The 21,380-nt window shown below is 39.6% G+C and overlaps 1 protein-coding gene across 11 annotated transcripts in view; it reads right to left on the bottom strand.

Moving 5' to 3' along the window:
* Window positions 1-11,393: 11,393 nt before the first annotated feature.
* The window catches only part of TRDN (triadin), a 184,928-nt gene continuing 174,941 nt past the window's right edge, over window positions 11,394-21,380 (bottom strand). For all 11 annotated transcript variants that reach the window (XM_081856168.1, XM_081856167.1, XM_081856172.1 and 8 more), the window contains 2 exons: window positions 16,697-16,735; window positions 11,394-15,936 (listed from right to left, as the gene is read on the bottom strand). In XM_081856168.1, the coding sequence (XP_081712294.1) occupies window positions 15,791-15,936; window positions 16,697-16,735 (185 nt within the window). In that variant the 3' untranslated portion in view covers window positions 11,394-15,790. The remainder of the gene's footprint in view (window positions 15,937-16,696; window positions 16,736-21,380) is intronic.

A 21,380-nucleotide genomic window follows, 5' to 3' on the forward strand; every position in this document is an offset into this window, starting at 1 on the left:
ATAGCAGTGTCCCCAAAGAACTCACACATACAATTAGTGTAACTATTAGGTGTGTCTGCAGTGTGCCTTATGCAGAAGGGTTGTTGAGGCAGAAACTATTCAGTTGCATATCAGAGACATGAAGTGCCTTTGAAACCTGCATAACTGTTAATATTCTCAACAACAGGAAAGGGGCTATTGGGTTACCATTACACACAGCTGCAGTGAAATGTGTAGCTTGGCCCTGTTCATCCAAACTCAGGCATGTTTACTCAGAACATCACAAATGAAGCTTACTTCACAACAAAAAGTATTAAAGCTTAGAATGCATAGGTTGGAATGACATCAAAGAATAACATAAGAACTATGTATGAATGTCCAGTTGAAGAATATGGGGCTCTGAGAGTCCAAGTTACACTTCTCCAGCTGAACCATGAAGGTCCAACTCATCCAAAGATCTAAAAACTGGGAATTAGAGTGTCAGCTTTGGCACAAAACTGGTGAAGACCTGTGGAATTGTACCTGCATCATAAATTGTCAACAGCACTGGTAGTATCTCAGAGATATTTCATTGAGAGTTGCTCCTCAGTATCTTGGTATTTGCTAATCTTGTGCATCAAGATGAAGAGGGATGCAGCATGGACCCAAATACCCAGTTAGCTGGACTATCTCCAAATCGAAACCTGTTTAGCACAGAACTGATCCATGTTAAGTTATGGGTGAACATATCAGACGACACAGCAATTCTTCAAACAGCTATTGTTTATTCAAAGGCCAGAACAGAACTGAACTGAAGGGTTCAGCCCGCCTGCTTATATAGAGCTCCACTACAACGCAACAGTAACCACTTTCTGTAACTATCCAATCACTGAACGTCACTTTCAATCCCTTATTTGCATATGTGGACCTGAGTGAAAACTATCTACACTAAAGCCCTGCTGGCCCAGGATGACAACTTCAGTACATAACAATCCACACCTTGCAAATTACCAGGATACCTGGTAGTGTTGCCCCACAAGTACAATGCTAGCAGTATTAGCAATAATAACATGCAGGCTTTTGTCATGTTTGGTGGAGGTGTCCTTTGGGTCAAATATTTGGATTGGTTCATGAGAACTGCTGCAAAATATTTTGGTGGCAACAGATATTAACACAGAACTGGACATCTGGTTTATGCCCCAAAGGAATGGAATGGTTCTTTCAATTTCTTGCAATTGCAGAAATGGGCACGCAACAACATCAGAGAATAATATTAAAATGCTGAAAATATTATAAGAATTATTAATATTTAGGAGAGTGGGCTCACAGAAAACTGGGCCACCCTACTTTCAGCTGCAACAAGAGGTCCTATTTTAATTTTTCTCTATATAGTTACTTCAGGCAGAGCACTTTTTACCAACACTGAGATACAGACTTCAAATTTTCTTGCAGTTGCTGAGAGGCTCAGAGAATATTGTGTGTGAACCTGGAAGAAAACAAACAGCAAGCTATCAAAGTAAATAGCAGTCAGTTGAAAAGGCTGAATAGAGGTTAATTCAATTATTTAATGGATGTCTACTTCTGTTCTTTCCTTCGGGCAGCTGTGCTTTTGCATGTTCTGCTTTCCACTCCAGACATATCTCTTCAGAGTTCTTTTCCCTAACAGCAAGAATATTTCACCTTCCTTCCTATATACCTTAGTCTTCAGCATTATGACAGTCTTCCCATACAGTTGGATGCCTAAATTTTGCTGTGCCCATTGCTAATGTGAATGACACATTCAGTCCAGTAAAAATGTAGGATTTTTTTTAAGTGGAAAGGTTTTTAAAATATTAGTGGACAAAGCTTATGAGCAGGCTGTACCTTTATTTATCAGATGAGTAGTTTTAATAATCTCAGTGTCTAATACCTTTGGCATGCAACAGGGCCTGAAATTTTGGGCAACTTATGCCCATAATTGCTGTACCTTCAGCTCTTGAAACTACTTATTAGAGGCAGAGTCTGGGTATCTTAAGCAGGTCTCATATTTTCAGACTGGGGTGGTTGGACTCACAGTCCAGTCCAAGGATAGGTCCAATGATGGGCCTCCTGACACTTTGCATTTCTTTGTACAGAAGGTATTGATTCAAGAGAGTTCTAGAAGCTTCTCTGTGTGATATAAGCTAGTGCAAGCTGGAAGTTTCCAGCCGACAAGCAAGTTTCTATTCTCAGTGGCGTAGCGTGGGGGGTGCAGGGGGGGCCGGCCGCACCGGGCGCAACTTCTGGGGTTAGGGCAAATCCACGGGTTAGGGGGCGCAAATCCACGGGTTAGGGGGCGCAAATCACTTGCCTTGCCCCGGGTGCTGACAACCCACGCTACGCCACTGTCTATTCTGCCTAGAAAGAGGCAGAAGGTTATGATGTTTGGGTTATTCCTTCAGAGAAGCTGAACAGCTGGTTTAAACTGGTTCTGTTATCTCTTTCACTCAAGGTCATGCTGACTATAATAATAGGCCAGAAGGAGCTTGAGTTTCACTTTCTATCTCTCTTTCCTTCTGGTATGGTGTTCTGTACATAGTATGCTTAGCGTTAAGGTTTTAGTCCTATTGTAAGTTATTGTAAGTTTAAGTTAAGGCTGCTGCAACTGGATTTCTTATGGGCAGTGCCAATCCTTAATGTATGGATTTTTGACCATTATGCTCATTTGCCTTCAGTAGCAGTAAAGCTCTGCCAGATGAAATACAATTGCCTCTGTTGTATTTTTTGGGGAATCCTGCAACGAGCTACGTTTATTTTACTCTGCTAACGATACATTGGAATTTGTTCTGGATCAATACTGAGCAGAATTCTTGACACCTCCATCCTAAATCCACTGAAAAAATCTGGATATTATCAGAGTTCGGAGGTAATTTTGTCCTTATATAACACCTTGCTCCAACATGCTGGTTAGGAGAAGAAAGACAAACCTGCTAGGGGTTGCAACCATTTTGGGCCTTGGAGTTTTGAGAAAAATAGTTGCTGTGATGCATATGGCAGAACACAAATGGTTGCCATGGGGATATGGCATAGCACAAAATGCCTCCCACATGTAAAAGAGCAGGGAAAGAATGACAAGAGCACAAAATGGTGCATTGTTGGTTTTTGTTGGAATATTTACTGAGACCTTTTATAGGCTCTACAAGCAGTGCTGGAGTGGCAAATCTTGCTGTACTTAATGGTAGATGCAGCACTGCCCCATCCTATCAGATTGATGGAGATTCCTGTTCAAAAGGAAAGTGGACTTGCTTAAGGCTTTTGCTTCAGATTGCTTTTTCTAGGCGCAGGACAACAGCTGTAGCAGTAAGGCTAATAGCTAGTTGACACTATGCACTGCACATTTACATGCTTTCCACAGCAGTTGAATGAGATGCTTGGAGAGGGGAGATATATTTTATAATGCAGCTGTCAAGACATTGCCGCCAGAAAGCATAACAGGTGCCGTTATGTGAAATCCTATCCAGCTGTCAGATTTCGCTTAGATTTATGTTAGTTGGTGAAGAGATTGAAAGTAGTAATGGTCCTTCAAAAATAGAGGAAGAAGACCAAAGTTATATCATGGTACTGTGCATGTTTGTTTATTCAGAAGAAAGTTCAGGAGTTCCGTGGGTCTTTCTCCCGAGTATCTTTGCATAGGATGGCAGCCATGATGTTACATAATATATTTGGGATAACATCGGTATGGGAAGGAATGTTCCGCCATGTTGTGTTCTGGCTGGTTGTTAGAAAATGATTGGGGTCTGTTTTAGTAGCTGACCAGAAGTTTAGAAGTTCACAGGAGGGTCAAATGTTTCGTTTCAGGTACTTTGAAGATATAAGAGTGAAAGGTGGAAAGAAGCACAACAGATTTTAGGAATCAAAACTGAACAACCATTCTGCTCGAAGCTTGAACTATTGGAAAGTGTTTGCATAGTTGGAGTACTGTGGCAGAAAGGAGGAAGGAGAAGACCTCTAAGGGACCCAGGGAGGCAAATTGAGAAGTATTGGTAGATTAGGGAAATGGTCCAGAACAGGCATAGCAGTATCAGCCCTCAGTCACTCCAACTGAGCCCCCTAGGAGTGCCCCTCAGAGCCATGTGTGCCATAGATCTGTCACATGCCCCTTAAACTAGCAACTTGCCACCAGGTATACTGGGTTTTTTTTTATCCCATTGCCATTGCTGAAATAAGGTTTCAGTCCAGTCCAGAGAGCTGCTGTACATGGGTTGTGTGGGTGGATGGGTGGGTGCCATCTTGTCATATGCCTCAGGCAGTCAAATTTCTTTGGCCAGCCCTGGGTTATATAGAGAGATAATGGAGCACATAGCAGTGTAGATATAAAAACTTGTGATATTACATTTTGAAAGTTTATTATATATATAGTTTGCTCTGGATTTTGCTGTCCAGAGAATGCTTTTCTGTCACAAACACTTTCTTTGAAACATAAAGTTTGTATAGGCTTGTTGAGGTTTGCTGTTCTGCTTTTGCTAGGTTTTCCTTTAGCCATAAAGTGGCCCTAGAATAGAAGGGGGGGGGACCCATTCACTTTCTGCCTTCTTCATCAATCATACTACGACAACCTATACAATCCATTGCAGAGTAAAAAGACAACCACTGTCTGACTGGGAAATGTAGCAATGGGATAAGGAATGCTTGAGAAATCAGTAGACTGTGACTATCTACGGCTGATGACTTTGCATGTCTCATGCGAGCTCTTTAGTACTGATGCCAATATCCACTGACACTTCCCAGCAAAGGCAAGGAAGAAGCCTTTATTTACATTGTCATTCAACATACGTCAATAACAATAACACAAAATTAGAAAGAACAGTGTGGTCCATTTGATAGAAAGCTGGGGAGACCACATTCAAACAAGAACAGGGGTTCTATAGCTTTAACGAAGATATTTGATATGGTAGAGACTTTTTTTATTACTTCCTTCATTTCTATTATTAAAGACTTCTTTTGTTTTTCATTCTTAAAATTATATTCATTTTCTTATTAATTCAGTATTCTTTTATTTGTTTTCATTATTACATTTCCTTGCCTTTTCCCCACACTCATAACTTATTTTCCACTTCCTGCAGATGTGGTAGCAATCAGAACTGATTTGGCAGGAGCCATGTTTTTTAACCAGAATGCCCCAGAACAATGTAACATACAAGGCATTGGGATGGGGATGTGTGTGTGTGTGTGTGGTAATGGCTGCCACCACATAAAATGGTCTCTGTCTCTGTCTAGAATGCTGACATTTTTTCTCAGAACACCCCAGAATGATTAAACATTGGATATATTCTGGTAAAATAAAATAGCAACTTCTAGGAGGCAACTACTGAGAGGACATTGAGTGCCAATGGGGAAGGCAAGTTCACCCCTCCAAATGAATTATGAATGGGTACGAATTGGGAAATGAAAGCAAACCCATATTGTTTCATAACATATTAAACTTCAACCAACAACAACAACACTTTATAACGGCCGTAGACCAGCGTAAGTAGGGAGGGGTACAATAATTTAAAATCATTTAAAAATAAAGTATAAAAAAACTAAAAAAACCTAAAAGGAGTATAAACAGAATACAGTGTGTGTGTGTGTGTGTGTGTGTGTGTGTGTGTGTGTCCATAAGAATCCAAAAGAGGCTAAGAAAGTCTAAAAGAAGGGTTAGGAACATCAGACAAGAGTGAAAGAGCGCAAAAGGCTAGTATATATAAGACCACAGCTATCAGTCTACAGAGCCCTCCAATATGAGTGCTCATTATATCTAGTTTGTGGCACAGGTCATCATCTGTTGAATCTTGAGCGCGGCTGTGCAGAATCTGGCAACGTTGTATGTTGTAGCAAGATTGGAACTTGAACCAAGCGAACCCCATTCAACACAATTTTTTATTACTTACATAACTATGTGAAAGGTCTTGCATACTCTCAGGAAGGATGAGGTTGAAGCACCAGAAGTGCAGGATGGCTTGTAATTAAAAGAAGTCCATTTAATCTTAATGTTATACAGTACTTAGCTTTTTACCTGGGTGCATGTAAATAGAATATGAGAATCAGAAAGCAGAAGGAAGCCATATAAGAATGAACGTGAGGGAATAGTCTTTGGGTACCTCTGGATGGTACAGGAAGACATCAAGCTCATATCCAGATCTTTTGCAGATTGCAAATAAATGGATAAATAGAATTTTAAAAATGTGGGATGAACAAATACAGTGGTACCTTGGGTTACATACGCTTCAGGTTACAGACGCTTCAGGTTACAGACTCCGCTAACCCACAAATAGTACCTCGGGTTAAGAACTTTGCTTCAGGATGAGAACAAAAATTGTGCTCCGGCGGCGCAGCAGCAGCAGGAGGCCCCATTAGCTAAAGTGGTACCTCAGCTTAAGAACAGTTTCAGGTTAAGAACAGACCTCCAGAACGAATTAAGTACTTAACCCAAGGTACCACTGTAATAAGGAAATGTATAAATTTCCCACAGATAAATTAGGATGTTTACTGTCATATAATCACCCCATATATAAATAAGAATGAATGCTTAATAAAAACTGGGCACGTGCAATTGTCTCCAGTAAAGTTCCCCAGAGGAGTTTTGCAAATTGCCCAGAATTGGCCTTTTAGTTGAATACATGTGTAAGATATTTGTTCATGTGATCAAGAATACAAAAAGGATTGGAAAACATTTGTAGAGTATTTTAAAAATCAGTATAAACAAGTGAACAGATTAGCAGGACTTGAATAAATTCAGCAGTATAAGAGGAAGTAGGAGATAATGAGTAAGAAGTAGAATTTGGTAACTTGGAATATGTGGAAGAGAGGGAAAAGAAAAGATACCAGAGAAGAAGAGGAAGGGAAGTCCTTAGGTGTTTTGTGTTGTGTCCTTGGATTGTCATGGTTTTGTTTCCATTTTTCTTTGTATATTCTTTACTGAACTTTTTTTTAAACTGTGTGTAAAAATGCAAATAATACTTTTTTTTATAAAAAAGGTATTTGTTTATATGAATGTTTGCATTGGTGCACTACAGATCTTGTAACAGTTGAGCCCCTATATGTGAAAAATATTTTTACCTTGTTTATTATTACTATATTCTAATGGTTATGTACTGGGTGGCGAAATTAACTAACTACATCTTAATGTTTACACGCAGATTGATGTATCCATTTCCACTAAGAGATACAATTTCTCACTAAATATTAATTGGTTCCTTTTGACATAATATGTCATTGTTCATACAAGTAACTGCATTCAAATTATTGTTGCAGGTTGTTTTTTCCTCATTTTAAATTGAGATCAGTGATGCCAGTCCAATTCATTACCACCATATTAGTCCATATTCAATACTAGGAACACAAGCTACATGGCTGAATTAGAAAAAATGAAAGTTTGGATTAAATTTTGATCCAGGTAACATTGGGAGATGGTAGCAGTGGGAATATGTTGGTCCCATGAACAGAAGCACAGAATTAAAACTACAGTGGTACCTCGGGTTACATACGCTTCAGGTTACACACTCCGCTAACCTAGAAATAGTGCTTCAGGTTAAGATCTTTGCTTCAGGATTAGAACAGAAATCGGGCTCTGGCGGCGCAGGGGCAGCAGGAGGCCCCATTAGCTAAAGTGGTGCTTCAGGTTAAGAACAGTTTCAGGTTAAGTACGGACCTCTGGAATGAATTAAGTACTTAACCCGAGGTACCACTGTACTTGAGGTTAAAGCCTGGGGGAGGAAACTCCACTTGGGTTAAATGGCTGGTGGGAAAATGTTCAACGCTTCCTCTTCTCTGCTTATGGTCATCCCTGCTTGAAGCAGCTTTCCATGCTGAAAAATGGCCAATGGATTATTATTTGCACTGCAGAATTTGCACAAGATTGAGAGTGGTTTTTCTCCCCGTCTCTGATCAGAACACCAGTTGGCATCCTATTCTATTTTCCTATCCACAGCCTCCCATTTGCTTTGGCTTTCTTTTAATTCCGACTCCCTGCCCTTGATGTTTTTTAAAGTCGCGAAAGGAAGGGGAAACAACATTCAAATGGCAGCGACAGAATGATGAAAAATGCAAGCTCTGAAATACTTGCTGGGGGGCAAGAAGACTTGCGCGTGTCCCATCATCCGCCATAGCTGTGCTTAAACTGACTTTTGTTGCCATGCAAATCACAAACACCTCTTCATCACAAATATGCTCTATTCAACCCTTTTCTTATTTGCAGAGTGGATTGCACAGCCTAGGACAGGGATTAAGTCACAACCATAGGTTGAGAAGATCTTTCTTTCAGCCTGATTAGTATTGGCTATAGCCAAGCCAATGAGAACAAGTGCCTCTGCCACTGAAGGTGCATCTAACAAGGGCAGCTGAGGCAGAGATACTGCACAGTCCTCTTTGCAAGCCCATAAGAACGATCTGCCCTGCAAATTATTACAGGCTCCACCCCTTCATCTTCTTCCACATTTTTCTACGATTCCCAGTTTGCTTTTCCCTCTGCCTCCACCACACCACACATCTATTTCTTAGGACTCAGTTACACAGCTGCAAATAAAACATTTTAAATGTGTTGTAAAGTGCAATATACAAATGTGGCACTAGATGGCGATAGTGAGCTATGCAAAATTCAATGTATTTTTCAAAACGTTTTTTAAAAATGCATTTTCACAGCGTTTCTTTATATGTGTGTAGATTCCACCTTAGACGTATTCACTTTCCGTTAGCTCACTTACTTCTGCTAGCACATCCTCTTCAGTGATTAGGTTTTTTTAATCGTACAGGCAGCTGTGGGTAGAGTGACAGAATTCATCTATTGGCTGCTCTGCTGCAAGACCAGCCATGTTAGCCTGTTCTCTCTCTCTCTCTCTCTCTCTCTCTCTCTGTCTCTCTCTCTCTCTCTCTCTCTCACACACACACACACACACACACACACTGCATTGTAGTTTCTAGATGGGACACTTGAGTGGCCTTGCATACTGAAGATCTTCCATACTGAAGGATATGAATTGGATGCCTGAATATTTGAATGACCAGAAGTAGAATTTTAAATCTGATAAAATGTAAATGGTAATGGGGAATCCTCATATGGGGAGAAAATATACTTCAGAAGGCCAGGAAGTACAAAATCAGCATTTATTTATTTATAAATGTTGGTTTAATTTAAGGCTATTTGTCCCACAGCTTAACAGTATTTAATATTTAGGGAAAGTGTAACTATGCTTGCAAATGCGAAGTATTGAGTTTTTGTGGCAGTTTGTACCTAAGGCATGTTCTAATGCATAATTCATTTAAGCTGTGTCAGAGAACAAACTAGACCTAGAAAATTATTTCCTTAACAGCCTTTGAAAATCTAGAGTAATGCAAGGGGCTAAGATATGTTATTTGCTAAGTTCACAGTGGCTGAAATCTGTAATTGAATGTGCTTGCTAATTTAATTTCTTCTGCTTGCTCATGAGCAAAATAGCATCCTCTCTGATCTGCACAGATTAAAAGTGAAAGGACAGACTATTGGGGTGGGTGGGTCGGTTTGCTTATACCTTTGGAAACTAAAAAGATGTGTAGAATATGTAGAAACTCAGTGAATGTGGACAGCTATAGATCAACATGGGTCCTTAATTTCAACATATGCTGCTATGGTGGAGACACCCACTGAATATTGACTGATATTCCTTCTCCTGTGTCTGACAAACGTACTAGACACACGGTGGCAGAGAGGTCAAAATGCCCGACTGTATCCCTCATGAAATGAATGAATGAATGTTCATGGGCAAGCAGGGAGAGCATCACTGTTGAGGTTCAACCTCCCACTTGCCACAGCTAGTATTGTGCCAGAGGGAGTAAAAGTAGCAAGGCCGATCCTTCACTGTTGCCAGAATTGCCAAGAATACGGAAACATTCCTAGGGAAAAGAAAACAGAAAAAGCAAAGAGCGTGAAGAATGAAGGGAAAGACAGCAGTTGGCCATAAAGGTGGAATGAAACATTGAGCCAGAAACTAGCAAATAGGTACCAAGTGTAAGTCATGTGGTTCCTGTGGCCAGTAATTATGGGGTTTCTGGGAATGGTAGTGGTTGCAACTAGGACTTGATAGTCAGAAAGACACCTCATTTATGGTGGCAAGTTATTACAGGTGGGTTCCTTGTGGCATAGTGTATGTGTGATGGTTTGTTCATGCATAGCCCTGATATTAATGACATATTTGTGGTGGAGCACTGCAGTGTAGGCTGTCCCTGCCCTACTTACACACAGCCCAGTGGAGCATAAGGACGGCACGTGTTGATAGGAACTGCAGACATGTATTGGCTCCACACTACACATCGTGCTTTGCACGTGTGGGGTGGTTGATGGTTTGTGAGCCCTGGGCTTCTGTCACACAGGTCACACACAAGGTATCAGTTTTCCTTCTCTCCTGTTTTCTTGCTCTCAGCTAGTCCTGCTCGTTTAAATTTTGCATTATCTCAGATAATGTGAATTTGTTTATTCAGACTTTGCATAGTCAAAGGGAGTAGACAATAGCAGGTCAAATGCCAAACCCCAAATGACCCTACAGCAAGATGTGAATATCCAAACTTAGGAACGTGAAGCAGTATCATTCTGTAGTAGAGGCTCATCTGTTAGGCTGAGTAGAGCACTGTCCCCACCAATCTCAGTCTGCCTTACGTCAGACTAGTTCAGGTGTGCCACCAGCTATCAGTTTGCTCCTACTTATTCTCAGTGTTGGCCCTTGTAAAATTCGGCAGGGAGAAGATGGAGGACCATTAGTTGGCTCCTATTCTCATTGGCTTGGGCTCCACTTACTGCTGGTCTCTTAGCTTTCCATCCCCCTAGTCCTAATGAGCACAGGCTGCCACTGGCACTCTGAAGAAGATTTTGAATTATGAATAGTATCATTATAAGATAACGAAGCTGTATTTAACTAAAATAAATGGGAAGCATTGTTGAAAGAATCTGCATTTTATTTAGGAGAATAGGTGAGCCTTCTAAATCATGAATCACTGACACGTTTTATAACATTGGGCAGTTTGACATAAACCAAACAGTGCATTTGTTTGTTAAATGCCTCTTTGGGTAAGTACAACCTCAAGTTTCCAAACAAGCATCTCAATCTAAAGGATGATATGCCCCCTCCCTCGTCCCCCCTAAAGTATCACAGAATTAATTACAACATTTAGGAGATGACAAAATATCTGCTATATCAAATATATTTTGAAGAACAAAGATATTGAGGAGGCATACTCCTGGAACAGAAACATTTTAGTAGTATGCCAAGGTGTGTACCAAATAACTATCCAGACGGAGAATGCATTCAAACACACAAAACAAAACAAAACGTTTCCTGTCCTTGGTTAATTTTTCTTTTGAAGAGCCTTTTGGATGCAACCTTCATCACAACAAGAGCCTATTTCTTGCAGCCCACAGATATACAATAGTGAAATGAATTGGGGGTGTGGTGGGCAGGGCTGAAATGTTCTTTTGTGTGTGCGGGAGACTGTTTCTAATTCAGGCACCTGAAATCAACCACTGAGTGCCTACTAGGGCTAAATAATAATGCCCCATTGTCTGTTTAAATTCCCTTATTATGAAATTAATCAGAATTTCCAAGAGAATGAAATAGGCATGATAGGCTTGATGTCCTGACATCTGGAGAAAGCCTGGAATCTAGTTGTGGTTTTGCCTCAGCAGAAAGTTCTGCTCACACAAGTTCTGTGTGGAAAACCTCTGGAGAGAATGGGTATGGAGTGATGACCTACAGGACGTACAGAGGGCTGGTGGAAACCACTAACCAATAGTGATTTAACACTAAGTGCTAAGGAACATAGCATAAACCCATTGTGGGAGCTACACAACAGCACTATCAAACCCTGATAGTGTGTCATTGTTTCTCAAAATTCAAGACCAAACATTTCACTTTCTCATCCAGCTTATACTCAGTGTCTGCATGCCCTTCACTTTCCCTGTGCATCTTCTCTCAAATTTTCTCAGCATTCCTCTCCCAACTTCAAAATGGTGATTTGTCCCCGTTTCCCCCCTCTTACAGCCACTTTTTATGCTTTCATCTTATGACTCTGTTCCCCTCCCATTTGTAAAACATGTCCGCTTCTGTTCACTGTGTAATAATTCTCAGATCTTGTGTCCTTTTCACATAGCTTCCTGGCCATATTTATACTCTTCTTATTTACACACAAGTGCCTCTAAATCTACCAATTCCCACCACAGTATTTCTCTTTGTTTATGCTTGAGCTATTCCCAGAGTGATTCATGTAGTGCTGCTACTTGGGCAACTGGGAGATCCATGTGGCACCTCATACACAGTGGAAGTTGTGGAAAACCAGTCTTAGGCCATATTCAAATGTTTACTTATCAACGTAACAGAATTTTTTTTCCTGTTACCAATAGCTCTATTTTAATTTTATGTGTTCCTCCCCTGACCTTTCTTTCCTTTTCTTGAAGTTCTTAGAGTGCAGTCCTAATCTATTGATGTTAATAGCTACAGTAGGGTTAGAACGACACTTTGCTTCCTCTGTGCTAGTAGGGCAAAAATACTGCCAGGCTTCAGGTGATGGGCCACAAAACAGGGTTTTTCAAGGATGGGGGCAGCTTTGGATCTGCCGGATCCAGTCTCCCCATGCACTCCCCAAAGGGCTACATCTTTTGAATCCCTCAGGTACACCAGCACATGGCATAGTGAAAAGGTAAGGAAAACATATCTGCCACCCGCTTCTATCCTAGTCATTGTTAGCTAGCAGGACCTGATATGTGATGTCTGCTACTCCTTCCTGAACCCACCTAGGGATGCCATACAAGATGTCTAACAAAGCTTTATGCTTCTAATCCCTATCTCCTGTCAGAAATTTAACCATAACATATTTATCTTAAAACACTGGGATCTATATTTTTGCGATGAAGATTTTGTCTTTTAACACCAGGTCTCTGGTAAGAATAGTTCTTAGACAACATCTCTTGTAGTCTTTGCTCTCACACAAAAGCATGGTTTTTTTTTTAAGGATTTTGGCTAAAGATGTTGAGTGAAATTGTAACAATGCACACATTGAACATGACCCATGTAGAAAGAGACTCATTATATTTAATTCTTGGTGATAACAATATGAGCATGGACAGGAAATTTGTTTAGAGCTATACATAAACAAAGCTACTTTTAGGTGCCCCCCCCCCAAATTCTCACACTGATAAGAATGTACCACAGCCACTAGGACACATGCATTTTGTTTTGCAAAATCCCTAGCAACAAATATACCCATCTTTCAAAGTTAAGTTTCTCTGGATAAAACATGCAATTCAAGTAATGGTATATCAAGGTTTCAGATTAATTGGCTTTATGAAGCAACATTCAACTCATCTGCAAAGCAAAGCAATTAATATTTCTGAGATCAAGGGCCAAGGTCTGATTCATACCATTTTGACATTGTGATTAAAGCTAGCTATTTATTTCCTGGTCTAAGCCCTTCTGGTATTGGAAGGAAAAAAAAGAAGGAAATCGGTTCTCAAATGCGCTATAGTACTTTCTACAGTTAAATAACACTGAGAAGGTGAAATCTTCAAAAAGCCCAAATTAAAAAGCTAAAAAAAGTTTTAACTGAAACTCGCAATAATGAGCAACAAATTAAATCCTCAGGAAAACTTGTCCTAATTCTTTGGCTTAAAGAAAGCTAAACTGGCAGGTCTTTGGAAAGCCAATTCATCTATACTACACAATAGACAAAGCTAAGAAAAAAAAATGACAGAACCTTAAGGTTTCTGTGTGTCATAAGGTTGGAGGTAGATGCCATCCATCTACAAGAGGCCAGATCCTGCATTTGGGGTCTGAAACCTCTGCACTCATTGTTTAGCATAGTTCATTCCTGATCTAGGTGGTCTGGTGACAAATTAATCTGACACCAGCTCCGCAATTTCACATCTTGATCAGGCACTGTTAAAAGTCTTGATGTTTCTTATGAGGTATAAAGTATGAATAATTTCACCAAGCGTGACATGATATCAAAAAGGTCAGTCACTTTTGTATCTATAGATACAGTTGCATTGAGAGATATCAGAAATGCCTTTTGTAGATACACTGAAAAGGCACTAGAGTTGTTGTTTTCCAAAACAACTTCGTTGGTTAAAGTTGTTATCCTTACTCATTTTACTTATCCATGGAAAAGTCTATAGCAAAGGAAGCAGTCCTGCAAGTCTGTACTTCCGATGAGCTATTCTTCCCACTGGACAATTTACCATGTAGTTAAATTACTTAGGTCTCTTTTGATTTAGGCTTCTGTCTTATACCCAGTGTCCTGGAAGTAAGCCCCGCTCAACTCAGTGGGACTTACTTTTGAGAAGCCATCCATAGGATTGCATTACCAGGTACCAGTCCAACACATAGTGGACTTCCTCCCTTCCACTAGTGGCAGTAATTGGACTGTTATGAATTCCAGTCACTTCTAGCTTGACCTAGAGGTGAAAAAAAGAGATGTCCAAACATTGTCGTGAACTGGTCAAGTCTTTTAAGGCACAGTTAATCTGAAGAATTGTACCTTCCTATAAAAATAAATGCCAGTTCTTTGGTAATGTTATCTTCCTTCTGGAAACATAGTATACACAATAAAGTTTACATGTGTTAAGTAGATTTGTCTAAAGAAGTATCCTACAAACATTCATGAGGTTTGACATTATAACTACAAGTGTAAAACAACATAGACAAAACACAACTATATGGAACAACTTGTTTGCAAGGACACATTATTATTTACAGACTTACTGTGACTGACAATTGGAATAATGATATTCCGACATCCTCATCTAGACCAATACAGTATTGTGCATTTCATTTTGATGCTAAGAAATCAGTCTCAAAACATAAAATGAAGATAGATTAGGAGTTAGATGCTCATTTCAAGTCTCCAAACTAAAAGTAATTAAGAGTGTAGTGTTTGTGGAAATGCAGCAAAACTGAGCATAATCTTACTTTGTCTAATTGGGACAGTACAGCACAAAATAAGACATATATAGCTGAGTACATAATTTGCTTCAATAATAGTAGCATAGTTTCCCACTGTATCTCTCCAGGGCCAAATAGTTAACTGGTTTTTCCCATTTATACATTGTATGCTAATATTGAATATGATTTGGAATAGTTTGGGGATAATGCATATGAAAAAAATTAAAACACCAAGTCCATGTCTAAAAACCCCTAAACCCTTTATCTTTCATTTAGTTCATTTCTGCTAGCCCGGCATATCCTTGATTTTTTAAAAGAAAACTGGGAAATAATTGAATTTATCTTTACGGATACATAGAAGCAAATATATGGCAGGTTTTCTTTGCATGCCTCCAAAGAGATCATCAGATTGTTATACAGTGTATTCTTTAAGGACAAAAGAAAAGCTCCTGAAACCGAGTTATGATTCAGCAAATAACTTTGGCATTGATCCATTTAAATGAACACAAGCATAGATTGAGAATATTGTCACAAATTTTTCTTCCTATGCCTAAGTATTTTTGAGTGGGACATTTGTTGTAAATTGATACTTGGAAGATGCTTTTTGTTCCAACAAGACTTGAAAAACACAAGACGGAAACACCTACACACACACACACACACACACACACACACAAACAACTTTACTTTTTGTCAAGTACTATTTCAGCACCATGCTTCCCTTCAGGAAAGGAGTACTTGGAGATTCTCTAAAATGCTGTTACATCTCCCCTCTTTTTGCCTCTGCTCCTCTGGAGATGAGCAGACAACCTTTCCAAGTGCATGTGACCTATTGGATCACATTTCTATGATCACAGGTGCCAATGGATTTCACGTGGCCCTCTGTAGAGGGCACAAAGTGCAAAATTGTCATAATGTCGCAGGTTGCGTGACTCTTATTGTTTTGGTGCCTTGGTCTTTGGCCCAGAAGTCTTTGGCTGTCCGGCCTTCCCTTTGTAGTCTGGAGCTGGAGTAACAGGGTGTTGGGATTTATGCCCATTGTATCCATTTACAAAGACACACTGATAGTAGCGGACAGCAGCTGGTAAGGAAAAGAAAAGAAAAAGAATGGTCATTAACATTTGATTTTGGTCACTATTGCATTAAAATGGCATTACAGTGGTACCTCGGGTTACATACGCTTCAGGTTACATACGCTTCAGGTTACAGACTCTGCTAACCCAGAAATAGGGCTTCAGGTTAAGAACTTTGCTTCAGGATGAGAACAGAAATCGTGCTCTGGCAGCGCGGAGGCAGCAGGAGGCCCCATTAGCTAAAGTGGTGCTTCAGGTTAGGAACAGTTTCAGGTTAAGAATGGACCTCCGGAACAAATTAAGTACTTAACCTGAGGTACCACTGTAATTTGAGGAAACGCAAAGTTTACCAAAGTGTAGGTTGACATTCCTACTTTACTTCTATACTGTTGTTTGACTCTAACTCCCATCATTCCTGACCATTCGCCATGCAGGCTGGGGATCAACAACATCTGGAGGGCCACAGGTTCCCCACACTTGATATATAGTATACTCAGATAGCTCCCATATAAATCTATAATATTGTCAGGATTGACTTTCTTCAACATAGTTAGACCTGGTGCCATCACACCAAGGTGAATGCTAACCGCTCCCCCCTGCAATCTCATCTCCCCCATGCTTGTTTACCTCTACACAACAAATCCAATATTATGACCTAGAAATGACATGATCTTTCAAATCAAACTGAAATTGAACCTCACATACACCATTCTCATTTTATTAATAGAAATAAGATACAGTAAGAAAACATTCCAGTTACAAACTCACATTTATCTTTCTTTGTTGCACTTTGATCAGCGTGTCCCTCTATAAAAAAGTAGTAAATACAAGGTTCTTTAGTAAAAAGAAACTTAAAATAATCTCTGTGTTTCTAGGTCAATGATGGAAAAGGGGGAAAATATAAAATCAGCACTATTTGGGAGATAGAATTCAGATATTGCAATAGAAATATAGTTCTTGACCATTTGCATTGATTACTAGTTTGCTTCCAGGTATGGCTCAAAGTGCTGACCATACACTGCACACAGGTGATGTAGTGACAATAAAGGATTATTATTATTATTATTATTATTATTATTATTATTATTATTACACAGACACTGCAGCAGGGTGGCTAACCTTCTCCTGAGTCTTACAGTCAGTTCCCAATTCTAGATTCAGATGACAGGATTGGGCTAAGAGTCTGAAAAAATCAGGCCTCTAGAAGGAAGGCAGTATGTGACCGGCACAACCCCAAAACTATGTATTTACGAGGAACTCTTCCTTATCAAATATATATATGCAAATATATGTTTTTGCATAATAATTATTTGGACTTTCCATCATCTTCTGAAGCAACAAAGCTAAATGGAGTATACCAGTGACCCTGGTTCCTGCAGCTAAAAGTGTAAGCCCTTAGCTGTATGTGTCTGTGTATCCTGTTCAGTTACCATGTATTATACATGTCCTTTCTCATCTGCTCTTGTTTATCATAGAATTATAGAATTGGAAGGGACCCCTGCATTTTATGTATGCAACAACGGCAGCAAGGATACTCATCGCAAAAAACTGGAAAACTCAAGATCTACCCACACTGGAAGAGTGGCAGATGCAACTGATGGACTATATGCAACTGGCCGAGATGACTGGCAGAATCCGTGACCTGGGAGAAGAGAAGATGGAGGAAGACTGGGAGAAATTCAAGAAGTATCTACAAAAACATTGTAATTTGGTTGAATGCTAAGAAGGATGCTAGATTATAAAAAACTGGCCACCACTAAATTAGATTTGAAATTTGATGATAAGTGAGACTAAAGAAAATATAAAATTTTTTGGAAGAAGTGCTAGATTATATTTGAATGAGTGGACATGAGATTGTAAACAAGTTGATAATTTGTTTGGAAAAAACTTTTAACGATGTAAATGGGAGCGGGAGACGTGAGGGAGCCCAAAGAAGTGATGAAATTATGTCTGTGATAGAAGTAAGACTGTTTATTATTTGTGCATTTATATTTAAAAACTTTAATAAATATTTATAAAAAAAAAAAAAAGGAAGGGACCCCTGCAATGTAGGAAAATGTAGCTGGCCTATACAGGGATTGAACCTGAAACCTTGGCATTATCAGCACCATGCTCTAACCAACTGAGCTATCCAGGTCCTGTGTATCAACACAACCAGTCAAGTTTTCCAAGAAAGCTTTCTTCTTTTCTTAAATCCTTGTGCCATGCATTTGTTTCTTGCATGATACATTTTGAACTTGGGCACATACACCCAAGAAAAGATTCTCCATACAAAGGGGAACCTTTATGTGAGTGAGCCTCTGGTGAGGCTAGCCTTTGCAGCCCCACAATGCCCCTTGTGTTATTTCAGTGTTTGTGGAGGGTCACATGAACCTCCCTAAAGACACATATGCATACATTCTCACTCGGCTAATTATTGACGACACACCGATGAATAATTGCCACTTTTCCCTACACACAAAAGGAAGCCAGGTAAGAATGAGGCATCTGTACTTGAGCATAAAACATACCATAAGAAGCTGCCCTGTACCTTCACTTAACCAGTTAAATCCCTGCTCTGTTATGAAAACGCCATAAACTATTGATGCTGGTCTTCAAAGTTGTTTAAAGTTTGAAAGCTGGTCTTCAAAGTTGTTTAAAGACTGTAAAAAAATAAAATCAAGCCATGAATCTTGATTTGAATATAAAAAACTGTTATTTTGGCTAATTAGAGGCATCCCTGGGCAATTCCACCATGAGCAAAATATGTAATGAGTTATGTGTGTCAGAAGCAGGTCACCCAGCAGACATTTTTAATTAAAGCAAAGTAGTTTGGCAGAAATGGCGATGCAGACAGGTTTTTCTTAAGAGACAATGTGAAAAAACAAAATAATTATTCATTTGTATTGACACGTTAATTGAAGACAGGATCAACATTATGGATGGAAAATTCAACATAGTGCTAAGGCAAATATTTCATTAGCACAAGGATTTATTATTGCACAAAGGTAAATGTCCTCCCTTTCCTCCCCGCCCTGCACCCCTGATTACTGACCCTTTATTTGGGTCAAGTCATTTTCTAATGAAATCAAACAATTTCAGTAAATCTATAGTGATGACAGGGCAGAAAACCTCCCTGGGCCTCTGCCTAGGCTACAAAGTACTCAGTCTGGGTATTGGGAGTGTGTTCACCAGCTATTATCCCTTCTTTGAACTCTTCAAATGGTGTGTGAAGGATACCACTGCAGAAGAAATAAGTTGACCAGGAACAAGGGAGGGGGTTTAACCAAAAGAAACTGAGCTGTCCAAGAGGTGGGAGCCCCTGAGAAAGAAGAGGAACAGAAACTCTGCCTCCATCACTGGCAAGCAAACAAACCCTGAAGTCAGGACTGGTAGTCAAGAAGCAGATCATGGATGATGAAGATATGACAAGCAAAGGTGACAATAAGAGCAAAATACAGGCAAGAAGTCAAAAGGTGCTAAGCCCTAACCACTCTCAGCACTCTTAACAAACTACAACTTCCAGGATTTTTTAAGGGAAGCCGCAACTGCGTAAACTGGTATCACGAGTTGAGTGGGGATTTGAACCTTAGTCTAGTTCTACGTGCTAACCAATATATGGTCCCTAAAACGTATGCTGCTCCTTTGACCATATTACAGGGCTAGAAGGAGTCCTTGACTTTTCTTTACACATTTTGTTTAATAAATTAATGTTTTATCCTTATTTCTGAAAAAAACTGACTCATAAATTAAGGGTATCTTGGGGTGCAGCTAAACCTATTGATTTTGTCTTCATTTGGCAACCATGACAGGTTAATTATGGGGATGGCAGGTCTCAATGAAACATGGTTTTATTTGCTAATCATAACATTTGTTTTGTATTCTCTTTATATCAGGTCAGTTTTTGTTTCAACATCTAATTCATTGTGTAATATTATCCCTTGAGAATGTACTTTATGTGGTAACAGCTGTGAACCCCCCCTTTTTCACACAACTTTTCCTTTTGTTTTGTTATTTTATTCTATTCTTTATTTCTTACCAGATTTTTTTTTTTTTAAAGGAAGATGGAGGTCCAAAACATCAGGAGGGGAGCCAGTTGGGAAGGCTGGTTTAGATGCTACATTTATTTATTTATTTATTTATTTATTTATTTATTTATTTATTTTCTTTAGATCCACATATACTTCTACAGCCACCCTAGTCTTTATTGTTCACTGGCACTAAAGCAGGAAAAAAAACCCTCAACCTCTAGGCCACTGTTGGCATATTTCAAGATGCTGGAGGATATGATGAGCAAGTTCTACCTTACATATAACAAAATGAAAGGTCAAAAATGTTCCAAGACAATTCACCCACCTTTTAAAAATGGCAGTCCCTAGAAATACTAAATGTAACCTATTAGGTAGTGGGTTGGGGAAAACCACTCGTTTTTGAGGAAACCCCATTATCCTCTTTTCGGTCTGGAATGTGCACTAAAAGAAACCCTCGAAAAACCACACGCATCTATAATAGAAACTGATGGCTTGTAATTGAAGCACAGTATCGTATGACTTTATGCTGGGAGGTATTTTGCCTAGCTTGGGTTCATGGATGGATGCCTAATGCTGCAGAAGTCTCCCCCCTCCCCTGCCAACAACTGAGGTTAACCAGAGTGTGGTTATATAAGGCTCTCTCTGTGTTCTTCTGATGAAAGGCAAACAGCATTAGGCTCTTTTGTGGGGGTTATGATGGAGGGAGGGTTTTTTTTGGGGGGGGGGAGGCTGTTCTTTACATGAGGAACACACACACAGCAAGAGGCAGGCACCTCCCTCCCCGGCTTCACTAATTGTAAAGGGGCTGCCATATTTGTAATCAAGTAGGCCAGTGGGCAATATTTAAAGGGTTTCTACAACGTGGAAGATGTACCTTTTTTAGATGATCAGGAAACAATAACTACCATTCTGGCCTACAATAAAATTTTGCCGGAGTCCAAAAAGGAAACGAGATTGTCACACCCTCCACACAGAGATATCCTCAGATAATTGCACAGGACCTTAATCTAACGTTAATCTCAACCCCTATTTGGAATTGAAAATATGATTCCTGTTGTGCAGTGTTTATACGTGCCCAGTTTTTAAAGAGTGTTATTGTCCTCCATTTTACTCTGCCATAGGTTGGGTATTGAACAGATCACCTATGTTTTGGGTAGATAAGAACATAATAAAAACAAAACCAGGTCTAATCATTTCTTCAACATGCAAAGTTAACTAATTAGTCTTAGAGCCAGTAGAGGATTATATTCAATACTGGTTTGCAAAGTGCAAGAAGATACACACAGATACCCCTCTCTGTGACAATAATCCCCATCCATTTAAAAGAATGAAAATGCCATCACTGGCCTGTGAATTGCATCATTAAGCTGTCATCTGTCAGGTCTCTTCTTACAGTTTGTAAGTCTTACATTTGCATTGCCCTGAACCTAAGCACTGGTATC

Source organism: Podarcis erhardii (genome assembly GCF_964252035.2).
Source record: "Podarcis erhardii genome assembly, chromosome: 3".
In the NCBI taxonomy this organism is placed as follows: domain Eukaryota; kingdom Metazoa; phylum Chordata; class Lepidosauria; order Squamata; family Lacertidae; genus Podarcis; species Podarcis erhardii.